Source organism: Indicator indicator, chromosome 5 (assembly GCF_027791375.1).
Source record: "Indicator indicator isolate 239-I01 chromosome 5, UM_Iind_1.1, whole genome shotgun sequence".
Lineage (NCBI taxonomy): Eukaryota > Metazoa > Chordata > Aves > Piciformes > Indicatoridae > Indicator > Indicator indicator.
Genome location: NC_072014.1, coordinates 43,564,593 through 43,589,281, shown reverse-complemented (window position 1 = coordinate 43,589,281; position 24,689 = coordinate 43,564,593). Strand labels below are relative to the sequence as shown.

The 24,689-nt window shown below is 44.5% G+C and overlaps 1 protein-coding gene across 1 annotated transcript in view; it reads right to left on the bottom strand.

Annotated features, from left to right (window-relative positions):
- LRP1B (LDL receptor related protein 1B) overlaps positions 1–24,689 on the bottom strand; it is a 660,028-nt gene that overhangs the window by 253,481 nt on the left and 381,858 nt on the right. The window contains exons 8-10 of the mRNA XM_054381274.1: positions 3,986–4,208; positions 1,180–1,351; positions 25–168 (exon numbers count right to left, since the gene is read on the bottom strand). Of these exons, the coding sequence (XP_054237249.1) occupies positions 25–168; positions 1,180–1,351; positions 3,986–4,208 (539 nt within the window). The remainder of the gene's footprint in view (positions 1–24; positions 169–1,179; positions 1,352–3,985; positions 4,209–24,689) is intronic.

The following is a 24,689-nucleotide window of genomic DNA, read 5'->3' as shown; positions in this document are numbered from 1 at the left end:
CATGACCTGCCTTAGGTAACATACTTTTGCATGACCTGCCATCACTGCCCAGGATGAAGCCCGTCCTGCAGCGACAGGTCCGTGCCTTGTAGCTGCTGCTGAGCAGACAGATGTGCGAGCAGCCCCCTGGCATCCCGGACGGGTCCGCTTCGCAGGCGTGCCTCCTGACTGTGGCGAGGGAAGAATGGCACGAGGCAGAGCCGTGGCAAGCAGGGTGATGATATGCACCAGCATGCAGAACGTTCAGAGAGGAGAGATAAAAGGAATTGGTGTCACAATAAATCTTCCCTCAGAATTTAGCTACAAAGGAAGTGGCTTTGTTAGGCTGATACCCAAACCAGACAAGCATCCCAAAGGGCCACCCTGGGACTATCGAGGCGTTCTGACTGTTGCGTGCCATCAGCCCATTTTGGACAAGCTTTTGCACAGCATTTGCTGGGCAGCAGTCCCCAGGCCAGCTGACACTTTTCCCCTTTATTCTTTGTTGCTTTGGTTCACTCAGTTGGTAGGCTGGGTGCTTGAGGACAGAGTGAATCTCGTGGCAGTGCAGACCACCTTTTCTTCAGCTCCATTCAACAGCACCTTTCTGGGCCAGAAGCTACAGAACAGAACAAGCCTTGTAGCATCTCTCCACATTTGTATGGCTAGGAAATAAATCCAGCTGAGGAAGCCAAACAATTCCTTGCCTTTGACTTCATACTCTCAAAGGCATGGTTTTAAATTAGCAGAGTCATGGATGGATAGTAGCAGACATCTAACAATGTTAAAGTTCCTAAATTCTCCAGGGGGAAGGAGCCTCAACCACCTCCCTGGGCAACCCATTCCAGTGTTCCACCACCCTCAGGTAAAGCACTTGTTCCTAACATCCAATCTAAATCTGCTCTTCTGCAATCTTGGAGTGCATGGAGCCCCAAATCTTGCAGACCAGGGCTCTCTGCTGGTTCCCCAAGCTGCATGCTCAGGGACCAGCTGCATGAAGAGCTCAGAGGTGCAGGCAAACCAGCAGCAAGCACTAAGAGAGCTGTGCAGATGAAGGAGCAACAGAGATTTTTGCCACAGTGACAAATTTTCACTGCACCTTTCTATATATATTTTTTCCCCGCTGAAAGAACCTTTTTAAACACACATCCACCTGATCTCTGGTTTTCCATCTCCCAGGAAGAGGAAATTTGATCTTACCTGCTGTTTGAGTTCTTTTCTGGTAGGCACAGATCTCTTTAGCATTGTCAAGTCTGGCAAGAGCCTGAACATCTGTGCCATTGTATCTGTTTATTCGCAAAATGCTGAGGTTATCTGAATTGAATGTATAGAAATAGTTTTCAAATACTGCCAAGCCACAAAGATGCCTAACCTGGGGGAAAAAAAATAGAGAGGAAAAAAGATATTTCTAGCAGAATATTTTAAGCATATCTATGATTTGTAGACACCCAACATCTCTGTGAATTTGTTGCATGCTAAAAGGATTTCTGAGTGTGTTGATAAATATTTGTAAATAATAATGCTGCAGGAATAGTTCACATTCTAGGAAGTCCATTTTTGGAAGTACTTTGTTAAAAAAAAAAAAAAAAGAAAGAAAAAAGGCAGAAAATCCAAAATGTTTACCAACCAAAATGAATTTATCCCCTGAATTTCCCAGGTTAGCTTTTAAATTAGAACAAACAAGCAAAAAACCCCTGCATGCTTATTTTAGTATTAATTAATATTAACTAATCATAGCTAAGATAAGTTGTCAATATAAATGGATGATGTGAAAATTAACGTAATAAATAAATACAGATATGCAAAACTCCATTTATAGTTCCAATAGGGCATGGAAGCGTTTTCCAACAGGGCATGGAAGCGTGTTCCAATAGGGTACTGAATTTTTATTTTTATGTTCTAATCAAAGCAAGGCAATCAGTGCAAGATATAGCCACTGAAAAATCACTTAAGGAAATGAATGAATAAGCAAAACCAATTCCCTCAGCTAGAAGTTGTGTTTCCTTTGTGGTGCTGCCTTTGAAGCTGGCTGTGGTCACACAGTGCTGCTGGTTTCTCAGGAAGTGAATTCCCAGAGGATAAGAACTCTGAGCTGTGCCTGAGCACAGCGATTAAAACAACCACCCAGATTTAGTCAAATAGCTCAGACACGAAGCATTCCACAATCCAGAGGCTGTGCTAGACTTAGGGATCTCAACAAGACAAAAAACTCTCACTGGCAATTTTGAAAGCTGAACAAATGAGAGCAAATTTGTTGGCAGATGTTCAGATATTCACAGGCTTCATCAATACGTTGTTCACCACAAAGAACTGACTGAGCTCCAATACTGACAAACACAGAGAGAAATCAACAAAAAAAATATCCAAACAAACAGAAACATAAAACCCTGCCAGACATCAGATAGTTCACTCTGTTCTAGCCAAATCTTGCCCAGAAATAAAATCAAATACAAAATAAAAGAGAATGTGAAATACAATAAAATAAATAAAAATACAAAATAAAAAAAATAAAATATACCAAAAATACAAAATAAAATATACCAAAAATATACCAAAACCCAAACAATTTTTAAAAATATAACAATAACAAAAATTTAAAAATACACTGAACTAATTTGAAAATATAATATGAAGAATAACAATTATAACAACAAAAATAAAATCAAATTTTCAAAATAAAATAAACACATTTGAAAATATAAGAAGAGTAACAATTATAACAACAGCAAAACTGAAATAAGTTTTAAAATAAAGTAAATTAAATTTTAAAATAAAACAAAAAAAAGAAATAAAATAAATAAAGGCATTAAAGAAAAAAAAGTTAGATCAATGGAGATGTTTAACATCCAATAGGAATTCAACCCAATAATTGCAAGAAGGAAAAGAATATATAAAATATAAAATAAAAGTAAGAAAAATACAAAAATCTTTAAAATGAAATAAAATCAAGTAAAATAAAAGACTCTCAAAATTAAAAAAAAAATAGAAATATTAAATTTAAATAATAATAATAATACAATTGAAAATAAAATTGGGAACAAATGAATAAAATAAACAGAATCCCCTTTTGCATAGACGTGAGAAAGAGCAAGAAGCAGCATCTCTCCTCTGACACCAGCCCAGCTCCCTTACCTGCCTGTGAAGCTATTTGTTAGCTGCTTCTGAAAAGTGATTCCTCTTTTCAAGTACCTATTCCAAACCATTACCTGATAAAAACCCAGCCTAGTAATTCCCAAGCGTGTAATTGCCCAAGAACGGGATTAAGTTGGCCAGAAGAGGTGTTGGCTGGTTAGGCAGGTGACTGCAGAGGTTTGGTCAGGCTTTCTGACAACAAAAGTTGATGTAAGGGGGCACCTAGATTGGTCTGAACAGGTGACTAGATTTTGCTATTCTCTCTTTCTTTCACATTCTTGTGCCTGTCAGTCTCTTCATCTCCTGAGCTGGCAAGGACAGCTTCTTGCCATCAATAATTTACCCCCTAGTATCTGTTCACTGCTCTTTATTTTCCTTCCTGAAGTCTGTAGTCTATCATTGGCCTGATTAGCTAACATGAAGTTAGTTTATAAACTAACTCTCCCTGTTTTGCTACCTTTGCTCTGGCAGATAGCAGCTGGTGGCTTTTGCTTAGCTGTTGTTGACCTTGAATGTGTTCTTGTTGTGGTTAAGTACTAACAGCCTACTCTCTGCTCTTCTCTCTTTTACCTCGCGCAGGCGGGAAGGGAGCAGGGAGAGGGAAGCTGTTGGAAACCCCCTGGTTTTGTCCAGGGGGTTTCTTGTGTTGTAAACTGTATATATAAGTAAATATTGCATATTTTGTACATATTGATTGCATTCCATATTTCTAGATTGTAGTTTTGCTTGTGACTAGAGCTTCATTTGCTTCCCAGATGAGCTGGTCTGGCAATTTTGTGTCGGGGATGCATTTCAACTCACCACACTGTTAGCATTAGGCAGGTTTGTTTATGGACATCATGATTTTTTCACTGGTTTGCAAGCAAATACCTACCTGTCTGCCTTTCATGAGTGTATGCCTCTTTCTGCCTTGGTAGTCAACAACTTCCACGCTCTGCAGATAGGTGTCCACCCAGTACACATACTTATTGATGAGGTCTAGTGCCAGAGCAGTCGGCTGCTCAATTTTGGAGTCCACGAGCTGGGTCCTGTTCATTCCATCCATGTCACACCTCTCCACCTTGGCAGCACTCCCATAGTCTGTGAAGAACAGCTTCCTGTGGAAAGAAAGGAAGGTGTTGTGAGTTCCAAGGGGTGAGAGCAGAGAGCAAAGCTGCTGGTGGCTGGTTTGTGCTCTTCGTCCTTGCAGCAGGTCCATCCCTTGGTAACTCCTGCAATAACAAGCTGTGCTGGTGATAATGGGATTTCCCCCCAAAATCACCCTGTCCTCAACACATTCACAAGCTGGCAGAACTTCCTTTCAAATGGCACACACAGAAGTTCTAAACTCCTTTCCTTACACCACAGATACACCAAGTAATACTTGTCCTGTGAATGGATGGTGTGTGTAGGTACAGACACTACATCACAATCTCCAATCTCTCTTTACCCATTATCTATTCAAAATGCTAAGCCAGCTACAAACAGCCAAGAGTGGCAAACCCACAAAGCCCTTACCTGCTTTGGAGGACAATCCATTTCATCTGAGGGGTAACAAACACAGCAAGCCACACCCTCAGGTTTTGGAAAACACATTTCTAAAGAACAAAAGGCTGTGAGGGGACCTTATCAATGTCTATCAATACCTGAGGGGTGGGTGTCAGGATGAAGGTGCCAGGCTCTGTTTGGTGGTGCCCAGTGACAGGACAAGGAACAACAGGGACAAGCTGGAACCCAGGAGGTTGCACCTCACCATGAGGAGACTTCTGTGTGGTGAAGGTGGCAGAGCCCTGGAGCAGGCTGCCCAGAGAGGTTGTGGAGTCTCCTTCTCTGGAGACTTTCCAAACCCACCCGGATGCATTTCTGTGCAGACTACCCTAAGTGATGCTGCTCTGGCAGGGGAGTTGGACCTGATGATCTCCTGAGGTCCCTTCCAACCTCTGATACACTGTGATAATACTGTGATACTTCTCTATGGTGAAGGTGGCAGAGCCCTGGAGCAGGCTGCCTATAGAGGTTGTGGATTCTCTTTCCCTGGAGACTTTCAAACCCCCCCTGGACGTGTTTCTGTGTGCCCTGCCCTGAGTGATCCTGCTCTGGCAGGTGGCTTGGACTGGATGATCTCTGGAGGTCCCTTCCACCCCTACCACTCTGTGATTCTGTGTGACTGTCTGTAGTGCATTTGTAAGCAGCCTTGGAAGGCTGTGCAGGCTTTAACATGCGTGCACAAACCCAGGGAGTCATTCCATCCAGGAATCATGGACAACTATCAAAGACTGACAACTGCTACTAAACCTTCCTAACCCAACACTTGATTAGTATTCCCTGGCTTTAGTGCACATGAATCAATTTTGCTTAACCTGACAATATTTTAATGAGGTTACCTATTTGTGAGACCAAATTACACTTGCAAGATGAAGACCACCTTGCTATGACTTTAACATGCGATAAAGAATAATCTCATTCCAGATTGAATGTTGCTAAAACTACTCTAAGAATCAGGATTTCATTTTCCAAAGGAAGTGAATTATCTCCTGGTTATTGTCACTAATGGGGATAGCATTGGACAGCAAATAAACCTTGAAATGTTTCTACATTGAAGAGCAGTCACATACAGCCTTGCAGCCTCATACAAATTCAGCATCCTACTATGTTTGAGGCTCGAAAGAAGGTTTGCTAAACAGCCAATGAGATGCATATCCTTCATTATCATTAAAAAAATCCCACAATGGCTCAGGTTGGAAGGGAGCTCAGAGCTCATCTCCTCCAACCTCCCCACCATGCCTAGGGACACCTCTCAACTAAACTCAGCTGATCAAGGTCTCATCCAGCCTGGTCTTCAACACCCCCAGGCAGGAGGCAGCCACAGCCTCCCTGGGCAGCCTGTGCCAGAGTTTCACCACCCTCCTGCTCAAGAACTTCTTCCTCAGCTCCACTCTAACCCTGCTCTGCCTCAGCTTCAAACCATTCCCCCTTGGCCTGTCTCTAGACACCCTCAGCAAAAGTCTCTCTGCAGCCTTCCTGCAGGATCCCTTCAGGTCCTGGCAGGCAGCTCTGAGGTCCTCCTGGAGCCTTCTCTTCTCCAGGCTGAACACCCCCAGCTCCCTCAGCCTGGCCTCACAGCAGAGCTGCTCCAGCCCTTGGATCATCTTTGTGGCCTCCTCTGGACTCACTCCACAGCTCTGTGTCCTTCTTCTGCTGGGGACACCAGAACTGGAGGCAGGATTGGAGGTGAGGTCTGAGCAGAGCAGAGTCTAGGGGCAGAATCCCCTCTCCTGCCCTGCTGCCCACAGTCCTCTGGCTGCAGCCTTTATTATTAAACAAATAAGAATACATTTTAAATGTAAAGTATGTGTTGGTTTGATTTTTTTTTTCATGTGTAAAACACTGAAATCAAGAAAATATCATTCCCAGTGTTAAAGGCAGTAGAATTACCTCCATATTGTATGCACAGCAGCTGTCAGATGCCGAAATGAATTGATCACAGGGCTATAAAAACAGGGCTTGACAAGCATTTGAAAGGTCATCTAGTCCATCACCAGGCCTTAGGGCAGAATAAACTTTACCTACCACATTCCTGAGGGAGAGTTCCATTCCTGACAGGGATTTCTATTTACCAAAATCATTTGAATTCTTCTCTTGTCCTTGATTGTAATTCTGTATCTCAGCTGCACTGTAAGGGCATTTTAAACCTCACACACTTAGCATTCAGGTTCATCCAAAGCTAAATGTGCATACCACAGCTGATGTGCACCATCACAATGATGTCTGCAAAGCAAATGTTTAGTTTGGAGGGGAAATATCCCAAACTGCGTTTATCTAAGCACACACAGAGGCAGAAATGCTGTGTGGAGCTCATCTGCAGCACCAAGGTCAACACCTACTGCATTGAAATTGTTGGGAGTGTTACAGGCACTCCGCTCAGTCTGGACTGCTGGGGATTTCAGCTCAGGCATTTCATGGCACTGTGTCTGGCAAGACTCAGTAACTCAATAAAGCTCATTTTGCAATCACACCACCCAATGGGTTTGCTGTTTCAGACAGCAGGAGACTGGAAGGGGGCCTTGGTAATCCTTGTAAATACCTGAAGCGTACATGTCAAGAAGAAGGAGCCAGGCTCTTCTCAGTGGTGTGCTGGGATAGGACAAGGGGAGATGGGTACACACTGGAACACAAGAAGTTCCACCTCAACATGAGGAGAAACATCTTTGCTGTGAGGGTGGCAGAGCCCTGGAGCAGGCTGCCCAGAGAGGTTGTGGAGTCTCCTTCTCTGGAGACTTTCCAAACCCAGCTGGATGTGTTCCTGTGTGACCTGCCCTGGGTGATGCTGCTCTGGCGGGGGGGTTGGGCTGGATGATCTCAGGAGGTCTCTTCCAAGCCCTAGCATTCTGTGATTCTCTGATCAGGCACATACACACACACACACACACATATATAAATATACTCACTGACTATAAAGACCTAAAGGTGGACTTCAAACTGACTTGATTTGCTTGCTTAGTGCACAATATTCTTATACAAGCATTACCATTCCTAGCTGACAGCACAACCCAGACCCAGATAGAAGGTGGAAATAACAATTATTTGTCCTTTACAACTACATTCTCTTTTCAGATTAGGCAAGAAATAAAAGGTTTCTATGCCAATAACAAAGAGATAGAGAAAAGTGTGTCTAATTGAAGCTGCTTCTTCAGCTTGCAGGGATGTGGAGGTCATTTCTTTGTTGTCTAAACATTTGGTTTATATTAACATCATTTGTAAGTGACAATCTTTTCATTTTAAAAATCATTACTCTTCTCCTGGAGCCTGGCAATAATAAAACTTTATCTTTTATTGGAGAGGTAAAAGACAGAACAAGAAAGGAGTTGCCTAACTGCTTCTGTATGATCAAAGAGTTGTGAAAATTAGATTAAGGAAATGAACTGCTTTCCCATGTAATCTCCAACTGCATTTCTGTATTGAAACACTACTGCAGAGTTCTTAGAAGGAGGTTAAATCAGAACTGCACTCACACCACGTGAAGCTGACCCACCACTGCACTGGATTTGCTTTGCCTGGGGAGCTCTCAAGGATACACTGCAGTTGGATTTATTTCAGCCCAGGAGTAATTTCTCTACTCACAAATGGTGCTGGATTTGCCCACCCTTTTTCAGCAGAGGGTGGTGAAATCTCTTATCATTTCACAGAGCAATCTCAGCAGGGATACTGCCCACACACACGTCCCTGTACAGCCCAAGCACTGTGTGTAGCACTGACGTGGAGGGCCCAGCCCTGGCAGGGACAGAGGGAGACCTTTGCTCATTACAGCCAATAAGGATGACAATGGAGGCTGCCATAGATTAGTACAAAATCTGTCACTAAACAGAATTATATTAAGCCTGCTACCTTTTGCAAGCTATAAGCATCTTCATACACAGAACTTCTGAGTATTCTCCTAGCTCTCTGAAACCATGTAAAGCCCATGCTCTGCCCACTGCTAATCAAGAACAAACAGCACCACCTTCTCTGCCAGGTCCATTGCCAGCACCCTCTACCACTCTCTTGTCAAACTTCTTGAACTCACAGAAATTCTTTGTTGGTTTGATCCAATGTTCCATCCAGAAGCTCTTCCAGAATGGTTTCCTTGCTGTTCCAACAGTTAAAAATCTACATCTGATAATTAGGGCTTATGGTGATGAGGGGCAATGGCTTTAAGATGGAGGAGGGCAGATTTAGACTGGAGATGAGGAAGAAATTCTTCACAGTGAGGGTGGGGAGATTCTGGAACAGGTTGCCCAAGAAGGCTATGGGTGGCCCCTCCCTGGAGATGTTCAAGGCCAGGTCGGATGAAGCCTTGAGCAATCCTGGGCTAGTGGGAGGTGTCCCTGCCCATGGCAGAGGGTGGGAACTGGATGATCTTTAGGCTCCTTCCAACCTAAACCATTCCATGAACTAATGACATCTTGTAGGCTGAACTACACCTGCTGATTTCTGCAGGACATTGATTTGGCTTAAATAGTGCTTTCCACCTGCCTTCCCCTCTCAACGTACTTGTAGACGGCAATCAAATTCTTTCACTCTCTAGCAGCTAGGGGTAAGCACAAAAGTCAGTCTTAGTCATCTCAAAGGACAGGCTCTAGATGCTGCCCTTCTGTGCAGTTACTCCAAGTTTAGGTCATGTTATGGAACAAGGCTGGTCAGCACTGGATGCAGTGTTCCAGAGAGCAGTTCAGTGTCTGTTCAATGGCTCTGTAACTCCCCTGCAGCAGCTGGAGGTTCAGCTCTCACTGGATGACATTTGCTATTTTCACAACTCCATTACACTGCTGATTTGCAGTCATCCTCTCACCAGCTATCACTCACATCCTCCCCATTCTGCTCACTCCCCAGGCTTTAGCCAGCCCTCTCTGGTCTGGGCAATGCAAGGCATTTTGTAACAACTTAAGACTGACAAAGTTATGGCTGGAGATTTTCCAACAAGAGTTTGTTTCCATCTAGGAAACCACAAAGAATATTCCCTCCACACCTGAGCAACAAAATCTGTGTAACAGGATACCCTCCTTCACAAACCCACTGACTGAAAACAAACAAACGAACAAAGAGCAAACAAACCAACAAATGAATAAAAACCCAACCCAAAGCCCCACAGTAAATTCATGTTGCCAAATAAAATGAATTCCAGGAGAGTTCCACCACGAGACAAATATGACAGTGAACCTCCCAGTCCTTGTTCTCATACCAGTGGTCACAGATTCATCTTTCCTTCATTACCAGGCTTTGAAAACACCTAAGGAGAGCCTTCAAAAGACCTTCCTCCTGACAAAGACATCTGTCCTCAACAGAAACTTCCTTTCAGACCCCAACAGTTACTGCCTTAGTGCAGCTGCCAAGCATTATTTGCCTCCCATATCACCACTGGTTGTGTTCAGCAACTTCTCTCTTGCCATTCCCTTTGGTTTCCCAAGCTCTCAGTCACTGCATTCCCAACCCACCTATTCAATTAGCTGAGACAGGAATCTGTTTTCCTTGTAAGGCTACATTTGGATGATGGAAATCTCTATTTTTGATGCACATGAGATGCCAAATATCCCAGAACACAATCAGATATTAGTGGGGCAAAATTTCATATCTCTCCAACTCTTGGACAAAAAAAACAACCCCCAAACACCCCTCCCATATGGAGCAATATTAGAAGTCATCATGAAGCAGTTTTCTGTTTTTCCTGACACATCCAGTTAAGTGTTTTTTACATGTCTTGATTGTTTATCATTTATTTCCTTCTTCAGTCTCTCATTTCTCTTTGAGATAGGAGAGAGAGTCATTTGTTACCATGCCCAGCAGCTCATCTATTCCTCTGTCAGGCCTCAGACTCCAAACTGTTCCCTGTACAACTCACAAGCCAGCCTATTCCCACTTCTTATCACTCCTTTAATTCCCAGGCTGGCTTTTAAAGCTCAAGTGCTCCTTCAAGGGACCTAGAGAAGAGCAATGTCTTATTGCACAGAAACCTTAGTCCCTTCTGAGAAGTAAAACACAGTTTCAAGCATGCCCAAACAGGACAGAGGTAGAGAAAATAAACCATCACACATCTGATAGTATGGTGTGGTTGAAGAGCAAATGCCAGAGTGGAGGCAAAATGGACTCAGGTACCAAAGCATTCACAGATGGATCCAACTTCCACCCCCTTCCTCTTCTGCAGGATGGAATATTCAGTATCCTACAGCATTTCATAAAGCTCTTACGTTAACCCTGCTGTCAACATGACCCAGCCTGTGCCAGCTGCCACACAGCAATCAAACGGCAATAGCAGGGAAAATAACAACTTTTGCCTCTCCATTTGTTTCCCCCTTCCTCTGGCCTTCTCTTATCAGAGATAAAGATGTGCCAGCAACCCTGGATGTGTTTAAAGGTGGTTTGGATGTGGTGCTTGGGGCTATGGTTTAGGGGTGAGCCTTGTAGAGTAGGGTTCTGGGTTGGACTTGGTGATCCTGAGGGTCTGTTCCAACCCGAATGGTGCTGTGATTCTGTGTTACTCTAAGAACTCTTTGGGTACGAAGAGGACAAAGGTTACAAATGCACATTTAAAGGGCAGTACCTTCCACCTCGGCCGAAGAACCAGAAAGGATGTTCTGAAACATTTACAGCTTATCTCAAGAAGGGTGGCATTTGCTGGGGCAGATTTTGAAGGGAAGGATAAGAGAGAGCTTGGCAGTTCCCAGCACTGCAGTACTGCTGGAGGTGAATCAGAGCACACAGGGAAAGAAGGCTGATGTAGACAGAGGTGAACCAGACCTATCTAGCTTGAGGTGAAGTAGTTGACAGCACATCCCAACAGGAACTGAGGAGAAAGAGCAGCATTTACTGGCAGAAATTACACAGCAAGGATCGTTATCAAGGCAATACTTACAGACAGTTTGCTGAGTTGGGGGGGTGGGGGAAGGAGGAAGTGGCCTTCCAGTATCTGAAGGGGGCTACAAGAAAGCTGGGGAAGGACTTCTTAGGGTGTCAGGGAGTGATAGGACGGGGGGGAATGGAGCAAAACTAGAAGAGGGGAGATTCAGATTGGATGTTAGGAAGAAATTCTTCACCATGAGGGTGATGAGACACTGGAATAGGTTGTCCAAGGAGGTGGTGGAAGCCTCATCCCTGGAGGTTTTTGCAGCCAGGCTGGATGTGGCTGTGAGCAACTTGATGCAGTATGAGGTGTCCCTGCCCACGGCAGGGGGGTTGTAACTGGATGAGCCTTGAGGTGCCTTCCAGCCATGACAATTCTATGATTCTAAGTGACAAATCAGAGGCTTTTTATAAATTCAGAGGAAGGAAACTCTGAATTAGAGTAACAGAAATAAGGTGCAACTCCATCAGTTTAAAACCTAATGAGAAGACCCTCGGCACTGAGTGGCACCAGCCAGGTATACTGTAGGACATTGCTAACAGCACAAAGATACACTGAAAGGTAACTGCACTTATTGGGGCTGTATCAAACAGGGAACTTTCTTCAGAGGAGGGGATCCAAACACCTAATTGGAAGGACTGTGACAAAAATCTGTTGGATTCTCTTGTAAATCCAAGCTGATGGCATCAGGTGATCTACTTTATTCACAGGAGGGATCTGACTTCTCCTGCATTTAATCATGACGAATGTGATTTGATTTACATAATAATTAGTTAATAGGATGCTTTATAGCATGGTCCAGGAATATTCTCCCCTCTGTTGATGCTCAAGTTGATTACTGGGTTCAGTAGTTTTCTTTTTAACCTGCATCTAAATCACAATAAATCAGCTACACTCAGTTTGGGGCCATTTTTGGTAGTAAATGAGCCATGGCCTTAGGGCTGCCAGACAAACCTTAGGTTGTTGAAGAACATTCCTTGCTAACACACCCACATTAAAAGCAATTCCCAGGTTTGGAGCAGTATTTTATTCAGGGAAGGAATGTGGGGAAAAAAAAAAAAAAAAAAACAACAACAACTGTGTTTGGGCATTTGGATTCAGCACCACTACCTTTCTACCACCAGGAAGCATCCTTCACCTCAAGGGTAATTTCCCCTTATAAATTCATGCTGGTTTAGGGGGGGTAGAAACTAGCAGGCTCTGCAGCAATGTGCCTTAATTTCTGTGCCTGGTTTTGGAAGGAACTACAGTAGGGTGGATGATTTTTTATGCCACATAGTAGTGAAATTCTCTTCCAGCTCCTCTGTGATGTCTGCAGTGCAAGGCAAGACAAATGTTCCAAATGTTCCTAGTGTTTTGGAATCCTAACCATGATTGCATAAGAGTAAACCAAGAATGGTTTCTTCTCAGAGGGCTGCAGATTTAGTGCCAGGCAGGAAGGAAGCAGCACAGAGCTGAGCTGCAGACAAAAGTAAAACCCAGCTAAGACCATCCCGAGCCAAGCTCCGGTCACTGCTGACCAGCACAGACAACATCAGCCACAGCTCAACCCAAATGCCTTGAGGAGGACAGTAGCAATGGAATAACTTACTCTCTCTCTCTCTGGAAATCACCAGTTCAGACCAGGGAGTGCTTAGGGGAACAGGGAAGGCAGCCTGAGCAGCAAAGCTTGAGCAGCTGTGAATTTGGGATGTATTAAAAGAAGAGTAAATCTGCTGCCCTGCTGAAGGAGCTGCAACTTGTCATAACCTAGGGATTTCTCACTGAACAGAAAAGAACAACATGGGGGGAAAAGAAAAAAAACCCTGCAAATGGATTTATTTTTTTCTTGCATATTTTTCCCTCCTGCTAATCCTGCCCATCCATAGGAACATGTGGAGGATAAAGCTAAATCGGTTCACAATCAACAGGACCCCCTGGAAACATTCCCATGCACACACAGAAATATGCATTTGGAGAGATGTTATAAAGTGAAGGGAATGTGAGAGTTCAGGAGTGGGAGTTGGTAAGTTCTTATCACCCTGCTGGTGTTTTAGCTTATCAAAACACAATTCTGCATAGAATTGTTTGATTCTTTCCATTTCTCAGGGCATCCCAGAATGGCTCAGGTTGGAAGGGACCTCAGAGCTCATCTCCTCCAACCTGCCCACCATGGCCAGGGACACCTCTCAACCAGACTCAGCTGCTCAAGGTCTCATCCAACCTGGCCTGCAACACCCCCAGGCAGGAGGCAGCCACAGCCTCCCTGGGCAGCCTGTGCCAGACTCTCACCACCCTCCTGCTCAGGAACTTTTTCCTAAGTTCCAGTCTAACCCTGCTCTGCCTCAGCTTCAAACCATTCCTCCTTATCCTGTCTCTAGACACCCTCAGCAAAAGTCCCTCTGCAGCCTTCCTGCAGGATCCCTTCAGGTCCTGGCAGGCAGCTCTGAGGTGCCCCTGAAGCCTTCTCCTCTCCAGGCTGAACACCCCCAGCTCCCTCAGCCTGGCCTCACAGCAGAGCTGCTCCAGCCCTTGGATCATCTTTGTGGCCTCCTCTGGACTCACCCCACAGCTCTGTGTCCTTCTTCTGCTGGGGACACCAGAACTGGAGGCAGGATTGGAGGTGAGGTCTGGGCAGAGCAGAGTCCAGGGGCAGAATCCCCTCTCCTGCCCTGCTGCCCACACTCCTCTGGCTGCAGCCCAGCACACAGCTGCCTGCTGGGCTGCACAAGGAGAGCAAATCCATTTCTATCTGAGCTATACAAGCAGTCAGTGCCCACACAATGAAGCCTCCAGCTGGGTTCAGTTGTCCATGAGGATGTTTAGTCCCACACAGAATAGAAAAAGAGACAGCAACAGACAGAGCTGATCTTTATCTCAACACACGGCTTTCCTTTGGGATGAAGCTGCAAACTTCGCAGGACTGGGAATTACTCCACTCTAATTGATGACTCCAATTGTGAACAGCAAGGATGAGGCACATGGAGCTCACCAAGAGCAATAATAATAAACTATCTACTCGAAATATAACAGCTGAGCAAAATGAAATACAACAAGATTCTCATCCCACATGGCCTTGAACAACCCCAGGGAGGAGGCAGCCACAGCCTCCCTGGGCAGCCTGTGCCAGAGTCTCTCCACCCTCCTCCTGAATGTAACAGTAATAAATCAAATTCCCACATCAATCAAAATTCAGCTCCTAGGTTTTGCTAAAGGATAAAAATGCAAACCAAGTTTGTCTTAAATCAATCTCCTCACAATGGTTTGAGGTTTTTTTTAACCCATCAACAAGAGAACAGCAAAGAAACACTCTTGAAAACCTGCATCTCAGCATACAACAAATTTATACCTGCTTAATCCAATTTCTGTCTCAAAGCAATTCAATACCCTTTCAATTAAAGCTGTGTAATTACTTTGCACCACTGCTGCACAAAAATTACTCATTTTCATTGTATTTTTCTTCCTTCTGAAGAAAAAGAGGTTGTCTCAGTTTTGGAAATTCATTCCCAATATAAAATTTATAAGAAGTCAATCAAGCTTTACCTTTTGTGTCAGTTTTTTTACTATCAATATATGCAGAGTCTTAATAACTGTCAGCTTTAATTGCAAGACACAGTGTAGATGGATTCATGGAATCATTAAGAGGCCTAAACATTCCTATTTAAACTGTCAAGTTATTGCCATTCATCTGAAGAGTTACAGCTTCAGACTTAAATCAGAGGCAGAAAGGTGGAGGTGAGCCCTTTCAGACTGTGCTGTACTTCCCCAGGAGTTACTACAACCTCATCAGGGGGACTGAAGGTGAAGAAGCATTGACCATTCCCAGTGCATCCCAAACCAGCTGTGCCACATGGCCCTGCTGATTGATCCACAGAGAACAGTCATGTTTCAAACACAAACTGTCACAGAACATGGTTTGGTCACTCAGACTTAGACCATGACACCTAGGGAGAACTCAAGGCATTATCATATTTTAAACATTGTACATACAAACAAGTCCTGCAGCTGGGAAAGAACCCCATGGACCAGTAGAGGCTGGGGCCTGATCTGCTGAATGGAGCAGCTCCAAAGAAAAGAACCTGGGGGTCGTGGTGGACACCAGGATGGCCATGAACCATCAATGTGCCCCTGTGGCCAAGAAGGCCAAGGGCAGCCTGGGGTGGATCAGAAGGGCTGTGGGGAGTACATCCAGAGAGGTTCTCCTGCCTCTATACTCTGCCCTGCTGAGGCCACAGCTGGAATATTGTGTCCAGTTCTGAGGCCCTCAGCTGAAGAAAGACCTCAGGGAACTGCTTGAGAGAGTCCAGCCCAGAGCCCCAGAGCTGCTGCAGGCAGTGGAAGATCTCCTGTGAGGCCAGGCTGAGGGAGCTGGGGCTTGGAGCTGGGAGCAGAGGAGCCTGAGGGCTGCCCTCGTGGCTGGGGCTAAAGATGTGCAGGGCTGGAGCCAGGCTCTGCTCAGGGATGTCCAAGGACAGCACAAGGGGCACTGGGGGCAAGCTGGAGCAGAGGAGGTGCCATGGGAACAGAAGGGAAAACTTTGTCAGCGTGAGGGTGGCAGAGCCCTGGAGCAGGCTGCCTGGGGAGGTTGTGGAGTCTCCTTCTCTGGAGACTTTCCAGCCCCAGCTGGATGTGATCCTGCTCTGGCGGGGGGGCTGGACTAGATGATCTCTGGAGGTCCCTTCCAACCCCTAGCACTCTGTGAAACCCACAACTGTTTAACTGACAGACCGCTCTATAGTTACACAAATGTGGCTTTGCCTCCAAGCCATGCATGTACAGATTGCAGTCTGTGTAAGAGCAGTAACTGAGCCTGCAGAGAACATGATGATGAATACAGCTCTTGGGTTATTTTGAGTAATTCTGGGGATTAGCTGGTTAATTTCCACTGCTGCATATTTTATCAAATATACAAGATACAGCGAAATCATTTTGCACAGAAAATTAAAACACTCTTACTTCATTGGGAACTCTGGGTCTGAAAACTTTGCCATCCTTCAAACTCAAGCAGAGATATGTGTTTCTAATGTGATCTTTCTATGACTATTATTATTCTACTTTGAATTCTTTCTGGAATAGCAAAATGCGGCCACTTGACCATTGCTCACATTTGTGCATTCTGCCCTGTACTGCAGTTCAGGTAAAGATTTATTTTCAAAAGTTTAATTAGTATTGTTCTGAAGCCCTTCCACAGAGAAAATAAACACAGCACTTTTCCTGAAACTACTTAATTTTCCACGATAGATTATTACAATCACTCCACTGTTTTCCCCACTCAATAAACCACAATTTCCTTTACTTGAAAAGAGGAAATGGTAAGAATTACTTTTTGAAAATATGGTTTGTTGGGGGGGAGTTGTTTGGTTGGTTTGGCTTTTGTGTGTGGGTTTTGGTAGTGGTGTGTGTGGGGGGGTTGTGCGTTTGTTGTTGTCATGGTGCGGTTTTTGTTTGTTTGTTTTTTGAGAGGAGGGGGAAAAGTTTTCATTAATTGTTTGGTATTTGTAGTGAAAAGAAAAGAGGAGGAAAAAAGGCGACGAGAGAGAAAAGAAAGAGGAGGAAAAAAGGCGACGAGAGAGAAAAGAAAGAGGAGGAAAAAAGGCGACGAGAGAGAAAAGAAAGAGGAGGAAAAAAGGCGACGAGAGAGAAAAGAAAGAGGAGGAAAAAAGGCGACGAGAGAGAAAAGAAAGAGGAGGAAAAAAGGCGACGAGAGAAAAGAAAGAGGAGGAAAAAGGCGACGAGAGAGAAAGAAAGAGGAGGAAAAAGGCGACGAGAGAGAAAGAAAGAGGAGGCGAGAGAGAAAGAGAGGAAAAAAGGCGACGAGAGAAAAGAAAGAGGAGGAAAAAAGGCGACGAGAGAGAAAGAAAGAGGAGGAAAAAAGGCGACGAGAGAGAAAAGAAAGAGGAGGAAAAAAGGCGACGAGAGAGAAAAGAAAGAGGAGGAAAAAAGGCGACGAGAGAGAAAAGAAAGAGGAGGAAAAAAGGCGACGAGAGAGAAAAGAAAGAGGAGGAAAAAAGGCGACGAGAGAGAAAAGAAAGAGGAGGAAAAAAGGCGACGAGAGAGAAAAGAAAGAGGAGGAAAAAAGGCGACGAGAGAGAAAAGAAAGAGGAGGAAAAAAGGCGACGAGAGAGAAAAGAAAGAGGAGGAAAAAAGGCGACGAGAGAGAAAAGAAAGAGGAGGAAAAAAGGCGACGAGAGAGAAAAGAAAGAGGAGGAAAAAAGGCGACGAGAGAGAAAAGAAAGAGGAGGAAAAAAGGCGACGAGAGAGAAAAGAAAGAGGAGGAAAAAAGGCGACGAGAGAGAAAAGAAAGAGGAGGAAAAAAGGCGACGAGAGAGAAAAGAAAGAGGAGGAAAAAAGGCGACGAGAGAGAAAAGAAAGAGGAGGAAAAAAGGCGACGAGAGAGAAAAGAAAGAGGAGGAAAAAAGGCGACGAGAGAGAAAAGAAAGAGGAGGAAAAAAGGCGACGAGAGAGAAAAGAAAGAGGAGGAAAAAAGGCGACGAGAGAGAAAAGAAAGAGGAGGAAAAAAGGCGACGAGAGAGAAAAGAAAGAGGAGGAAAAAAGGCGACGAGAGAGAAAAGAAAGAGGAGGAAAAAAGGCGACGAGAGAGAAAAGAAAGAGGAGGAAAAAAGGCGACGAGAGAGAAAAGAAAGAGGAGGAAAAAAGGCGACGAGAGAGAAAAGAAAGAGGAGGAAAAAAGGCGACGAGAGAGAAAAGAAAGAGGAGGAAAAAAGGCGACGAGAGAGAAAAGAAAGAGGAGGAAAAAAGGCGACGAGAGAGAAAAGAAAGAGGAGGAAAAAAGGCGACGAGAGAGAAAAGAAAGAGGAGGAAAAAAGGCGACGAGAGAGAAAAGAAAGAGGAGGAAAAAAGGCGACGAGAGAGAAAGAAAGAGGAGGAAAAAGCGACGAGAGAAAAGAGAGGAAAAAGAGACAAGAGAAAGAGGAGAAAAAAAGAGACAAGAAAGAAAAGAGGAGAAAAAAAGAGACAAGAAAGAAAAGAGGAGAAAAAAAGAGACAAGAAAGAAAAGAGGAGAAAAAAAGAGACAAGAAAGAAAAGAGGAGAAAAAAAAGAGACAAGAAAGAAAAGAGGAGAAAAAAAAGAGACAAGAAAGAAAAGAGGAGAAAAAAAAGAGACAAGAAAGAAAAGAGGAGAAAAAAAAGAGACAAGAAAGAAAAGAGGAGAAAAAAAAGAGACAAGAAAGAAAAGGGGGAAATTAGAAAATAAAAAGGAGAGAAAAAAGCAGAGAAAATAAGAGAAAATAAAAGAGGAGGAAAAAAAGAAGAGGTCTAAAGAAGAAAAGAAAAGAGGAGAAAAGTAAAAAAGAGGAGAAAACCACACATGAAGCAGTGTGGAAGATGCAAATGCAGCCTGATGAAACTCAGGCTAGCAGGAACCACTGTGGACCTCGCTAGGTTTGATTTTTGTGGTCAGCCATGGAGCAAACCAGGACAGCACTAGCAGTCCCCTGCTTTTTAAACAGGTCTGGCTAGACCCAGGAGGATTTGATTTCCTAACCACAGTCTCCCCTTTCCAGCAGCTCCTCTTTCCCAGCATTTGAAGCAGGGCCCTTTCAACTCAATGTGAGCAGTGCTGATTCTGTGGACTGCATGGCGCCATGAAACTCACCAGGAACGTGCCCAGTTGGTCAGGGGTTTTAAATACTGCCTTCTACATCACCTACATCTACCAGGGCACAGGTGTTGGAGAATAATTTTGGCTTCAAAAGGTGTGGGTTTGGCCCACTAACTTGTCTGCATTTAGTTACAGAGAAGGGAAAATGACAGCAGTTTTACAACATTAATTTATTTCAAATGTATTATTAGTGTGAAAAATAAAACAGTTCTTCCAGCTTGGTATTTGATGACCTATAGCAGATTAAATGTCAGTAACAGCTGACATTTGAGAACCTGCCTCATCCATCTCCTCCAGAAAACGCTGCAATAATCATCATTATATAGGATTATACTAAATTAACCAAAAATCCACACTTTGAACGCTTTAGGAATCTCACGGCTCCTACATCACAGGCAGAGCTGAAAGCTAGGATTAGGTTTAGAGGTAAACTCTTCATATCCCAAATGCTTCACACCCCACTTGTGAAAACTGAGAATTTAAAGTCTTGGTGAATTGGCAGGCACCAGCAAGGATGGGGATTTCTTCTTTCTAATACATCTGTGGCAGAACAATTTATCAGTGGCTGTTAAATGCAATGACATTTCCAGGTCTGCAAATCAGAATCTTGTACACTGGTGGAAGGTTTGCTGTGGGACCTACCACTGCGTGCCTCTTCTACTCTCCCTTGCTCCTCTAAGCATCTCATTCTGCTTAAGTCACATCTAGGATGCAATGGTAAGGGACTGTGCTAGCACATTCAGCAATAGCACTGCTCTCACATAGATCTCAAGTCATTAAATATCAATGAGGTCAAAGATGATCTTGGAAGAAGACACAGGCTATGCTGTAAAATAACTGACAAGGAGCATACCTCATATCTTAAATATGCATAAAAATTCTTTTTTATATAGAAATATACTTTAAAGTGATCTTTGCATGTGCTACTAATACTAACAAATGGTTCAGGTTGGAAAGGACCTCAGAGCTCATCTCCTCCAACCTTCCTACCATGCCCAGGGACACCTCTCAACCAGACTCAGCTGCTCAAGGTCTCATCCAGCCTGGCCTGCAACACCCCCAGGCAGGAGGCAGCCACAGCCTCCCTGGGCAGCCTGTGCCAGAGTCTCACCACCCTCCTCCTCAAGAACTTCTTCCTCAGCTCTACTCTAACCCTGCTCTGCTTCAGCTTCAAACCATTCCCCCTTGGCCTGTCTCTAGACACCCTCAGCAAAAGTCCCTCTGCAGCCTTCCTGCAGGATCCCTTCAGGTCCTGGCAGGCAGCTCTAAGGTCCCCCTGGAGCTCTAGGGTCCAGGTTCAGCCTGGAGCCTTCTCTTCTTCCCCAGGCTGAACACCCCCAGCTCCCTCAGCCTGGCCTCACCCAGCCCTTGGATCATCTTTGTAGTCTCCTCTGGACTCACTCCACAGCTCTGTGTCGTTCTTCTGCTGGGGACACCAGAGCTGGAGGCAGGATTGGAGGTGAGGTCTGAGCAGAGCAGAGTCCAGGGGCAGAATCCCCTCTCCTGCCCTGCTGCCCACACTCCTCTGGCTGCAGCCCAGCACACAGCTGCCTGCTGGGCTGCACAAGGAGAGCAAATCCATTTCTATCTGAGCTATACAAGCAGTCAGTGCCCACACAATGAAGCCTCCAGCTGGGTTCAGTTGTCCATGAGGATGTTTAGTCCCACACAGAATAGAAAAAGAGACAGCAACAGACAGAGCTGATCTTTGTCTCAACACACGGCTTTCCTTTGGGATGAAGCTGCAAACTTCGCAGGACTGGGAATTACTCCACTCTAATTGATGACTCCAATTGTGAACAGCAAGGATGAGGCACATGGAGCTCACCAAGAGCAATAATAATAAACTATCTACTTGAAATATAACAGCTGAGCAAAATGAAATACAACAAGATTCTCATCCAGCACTTCCACATTCCTGTTTAGAGATCTCCTTCCTTTAATGTTTTTTGTACGGTAATCAATTCTGAAGTGACTCTTAGAACTTGTCCTACTTCCTGGCTTTCTGATCATATATCTTCTGCTGCAGAGATTGCTTTGGACACTGCTGGCCTGCACAAGGCTGGTGAACAGCACACCTTTATGCAGCTCCTCAGAGCCCAGCATCTCCCCACTGCAGAGCCTTAGCTGGAGCATTAGCTGATGCCAGCAGCCACCAAACTATTGCATATCCTGCCTCATCTTGGCATTTGGCACTAAGTAAATAGAAATATGCAGTTCTGTTCCTCTCTAAACTACCAATTATATAAGTAATTTACTCCTCCAAAATTGCACTTGCAAGCTTCAGTTAAAAAAAAAAAAAAACAAAACCAAAAACAAACAACAAACCAAACTCAAAACCAAGCCCAAAGCCAAAGCCTGCTTTGAAACAAAGATTCCAGATAATGCATTTATCAAAGTTAGGAAGCAAAGCATGATTTATCACGTTGTTTGAAATTTAATTAGAGTGCCGTATTTGCATTATTTTATCCCTCTTCAAGTCTTTATGGTATCTTTTGGTTTTTGTTACAGCATTAGAAAACAGAACTTAGTTTTGGTTATCTGACAAGTAAATTGGTTGTATTCCACCATGGAGAGGGCTTTTTTGTGGTTTTTTTTTTTGCTGTTGTTACTCTATTCTTGCTCTTCTAACCTTCAATTTGCAGCAGCTAGTCCTAGTGGGAAGGCAAAATTATTCATAGGATTACTAACAATTAGTGCCTAATCATTAGAAATAATATGAAAGAGATAGAAAAGTGCCTGGTGTATGTATGCAGGATTTGAAGCTAATGACTGCTGATTGGAAACACCAACATGTAAACACGAGCAGGATTTCAATTCGGACTTCCCAAGGTTGCCACAGCCAAGAGCCCACCACTGACCTGTGACAGTGACCTGTGATAGCCTCAGTCTGGCAGAGAAGCACAAATAATCATCATTAAAAACCTTCCATGCCTGCTGCTCGAGGACCCAAATGTTTGCAGCAATTTTTCCCTGTGAGTTTCACTGAATGCTGTGAGGAATACAAGGACAAAAGTTTTGTATCCATGGTGGTGTCTGTTAAGAAACAGGTACTGAGGGGGGCACAACAGTAAATGGTTGGAGGTTGTGCATTTTGATGCTCCAAGGGAATGTAATCAATCTGTGGCACGTAAAATGGCAGCACGTGTGGTACAGCCATCAGCCTGCACTGCTGAAAAATGGAACACTTAAAGTGCTCTGATAACACATGAAATAAAACATTTTCATGTTTGTTAAGAAAGTCATGCAGATGGAGTTTGATGGTGTTATGGCACACTGAGCTCCTCTGTCAACCAAGGCCCTGTACTTCTGAAATTTTGGTACTGAGAAATAGCTATGACAATCAGGAGCTCAAACTCTGAGGCAAGGAACAGGGCAGAGCTGTTCCAAATGAAATAACCAGCAGAGCAAAACAAGAGGCAATAAACACCTTTTGCAAGCACACACACTATGGTCCAACCAACTACTCCCTCGTTTCTTGGGAGTGCTCCCAAAATACGTGTCTCTTGCCAAGCTGGGAATAGCTTCCTGCACTGAGCATTGACACAAAGGTGGATTCCCCTCTCAGGAAATCAGACAAGCAGCAGTTACAGTAGTTTTCAGGGGGGGTTAGGCACATTCCCACAGCCTTGCTTCACTAACACCATCACATCACCATACATTGACAGCAGCACTCAGCCGTTCATGCAGCTGCCTGCAGCCTGCAGTATTGTCACTTTTGCTCAGCAAAGCCACACCAAGAGGTTACTTTTAGAGGCTGTTTTTAAACTCCTGAGGGTTTCTTATGCTTCCAAAATTATGACAATGGCTAACTTCTGAAAGCTGCACTGTCCTCTCACTAAAACAAATCTATTGCCTATGACCAAGACCACAACAAAATACTGGTTTTCCTGAGAGTTAAGTCACATATAGTTGGCATTACGGACGTCCCTGACAATTTTCAGTGGAGAATATGTGAGTCTTGACTAATCTTTAGTGAGCCTCCTGTTCAGAACACTAGCATCATGGTAGCAATGAATCACAGAATCATCATAGTGTGACTTAGGTTGGAAGGGACCTCAGAGATCATCTACTCCAACCTCCATGCCAGGGGCAGGGACACCTCTCAACTAGACTCAGCTGCTCAAGGCCTCAATTGGATGAAGGGCTCAGTTAGATAAACTATATTCTGATACAAGTTATTGAAGGACTCCAGGAGAAGGCTGACCCCCTAAGGATCCCTTACATGACTGGGACATACAAGGGGAACTGCTTTTCACTCTTAATGTGTGAGCAATCACAGAATGGTCTGGGTTGGAAGGGACCTCCAAAGGTCATCCAGTCGTTCCCTCCCCCCCCCCAGTCAGCAGGGACATCCTCAACTAGATCAGGTTGTCCAGAGCCCTGACACCTTGACTATGTCCAGGGATGGGGTCTCAACCACCTCCCTGAGCAACCTGTTTGGTAGACAAAGCTCAGACTGCTCACATTTCACTCGTGCATTTGTAAATGCCAAGGTTCTGGCATCTATTTTAGTGCTGAAAAAGTAGAATGGCTTCTAGCCCTGCAGAATTCTTATTACTTCATAGGAAGAATGAAAACACATAAATAAATACTATAGGAAAGTAAAATATGCTAAGTGGGTATTAAATCCTTATCCAAAATGACACCTTATCACTGCATTGGTATTAATGCCAACTAGGCAGCGTTAAATTTCATTCACTCAGATAATCAACTCAAAATATGAGAGGCTTAATCAGGCAATTTCTCCTCTGGAAGAAAACAAAATCTGATTTTTCATAGTACAATACTGATTAGAATCCAATATCTACAAACCACAGGCACAGAACCTGAGAGGCAACTTCAATTTGTATTCCATGGTGTAGTATTTTTGTTGTTGCTCCTAGCTGCTGCACGTTGGCAATCAAACGGTGTTCTTGGAATAGTGTGAAAACTGATAAAGAATTCTTATCCTTCATGACAAACACTTTAACCATTTGACATCTTTCAGTGGACTTTTCTATCTCCCATTTACTCAAAAATATTTGCAATTCTTCCAAAGAATGTGAGGCACTTCCAGAGCTCATCCAGTCCAAGCCACCTGCCAGAGCAGCATCACCCAGGGCAGGTCACACAGGATCACATCCAGGTGGGTTTGGAAAGTCTCCAGAGAAGGAGACTCCACAACCTTTCTGGGCAGCCTGCTCCAGGGCTCTGCCACCCTCACACTGACAAAGATTTCCCTTTTCTGTTCCCCTGGCACCTCCTCTGCTCCAGCTTGCCCCCAGTGCCCCTTGTGCTGTCCTTGGACATCCCTGAGCAGAGCCTGGCTCCAGCCCTGCACATCTTTAGCCCCAGCAATGAGGGCAGCCCTCAGGCTCCTCTGCTCCAAGCTCCAAGCCCCAGCTCCCTCAGCCTGGCCTCACAGGAGATCTTTCACTGCCTGCAGCAGCTCTGGGGCTCTGTGCTGGACTCTCTCAAGCAGTTCCCTGAGGTCCTTCTTGAGCTGAGGGGACCAGAACTGGACACAATATTCCAGCTGTGGCCTCAGCAGGGCAGAGTATAGAGGCAGGAGAAGCTCTCTGGATGTACTCCCCACAGCCCTTCTAATCCACCCCAGGATGCTCTTGGCCTTCTTGGCCAC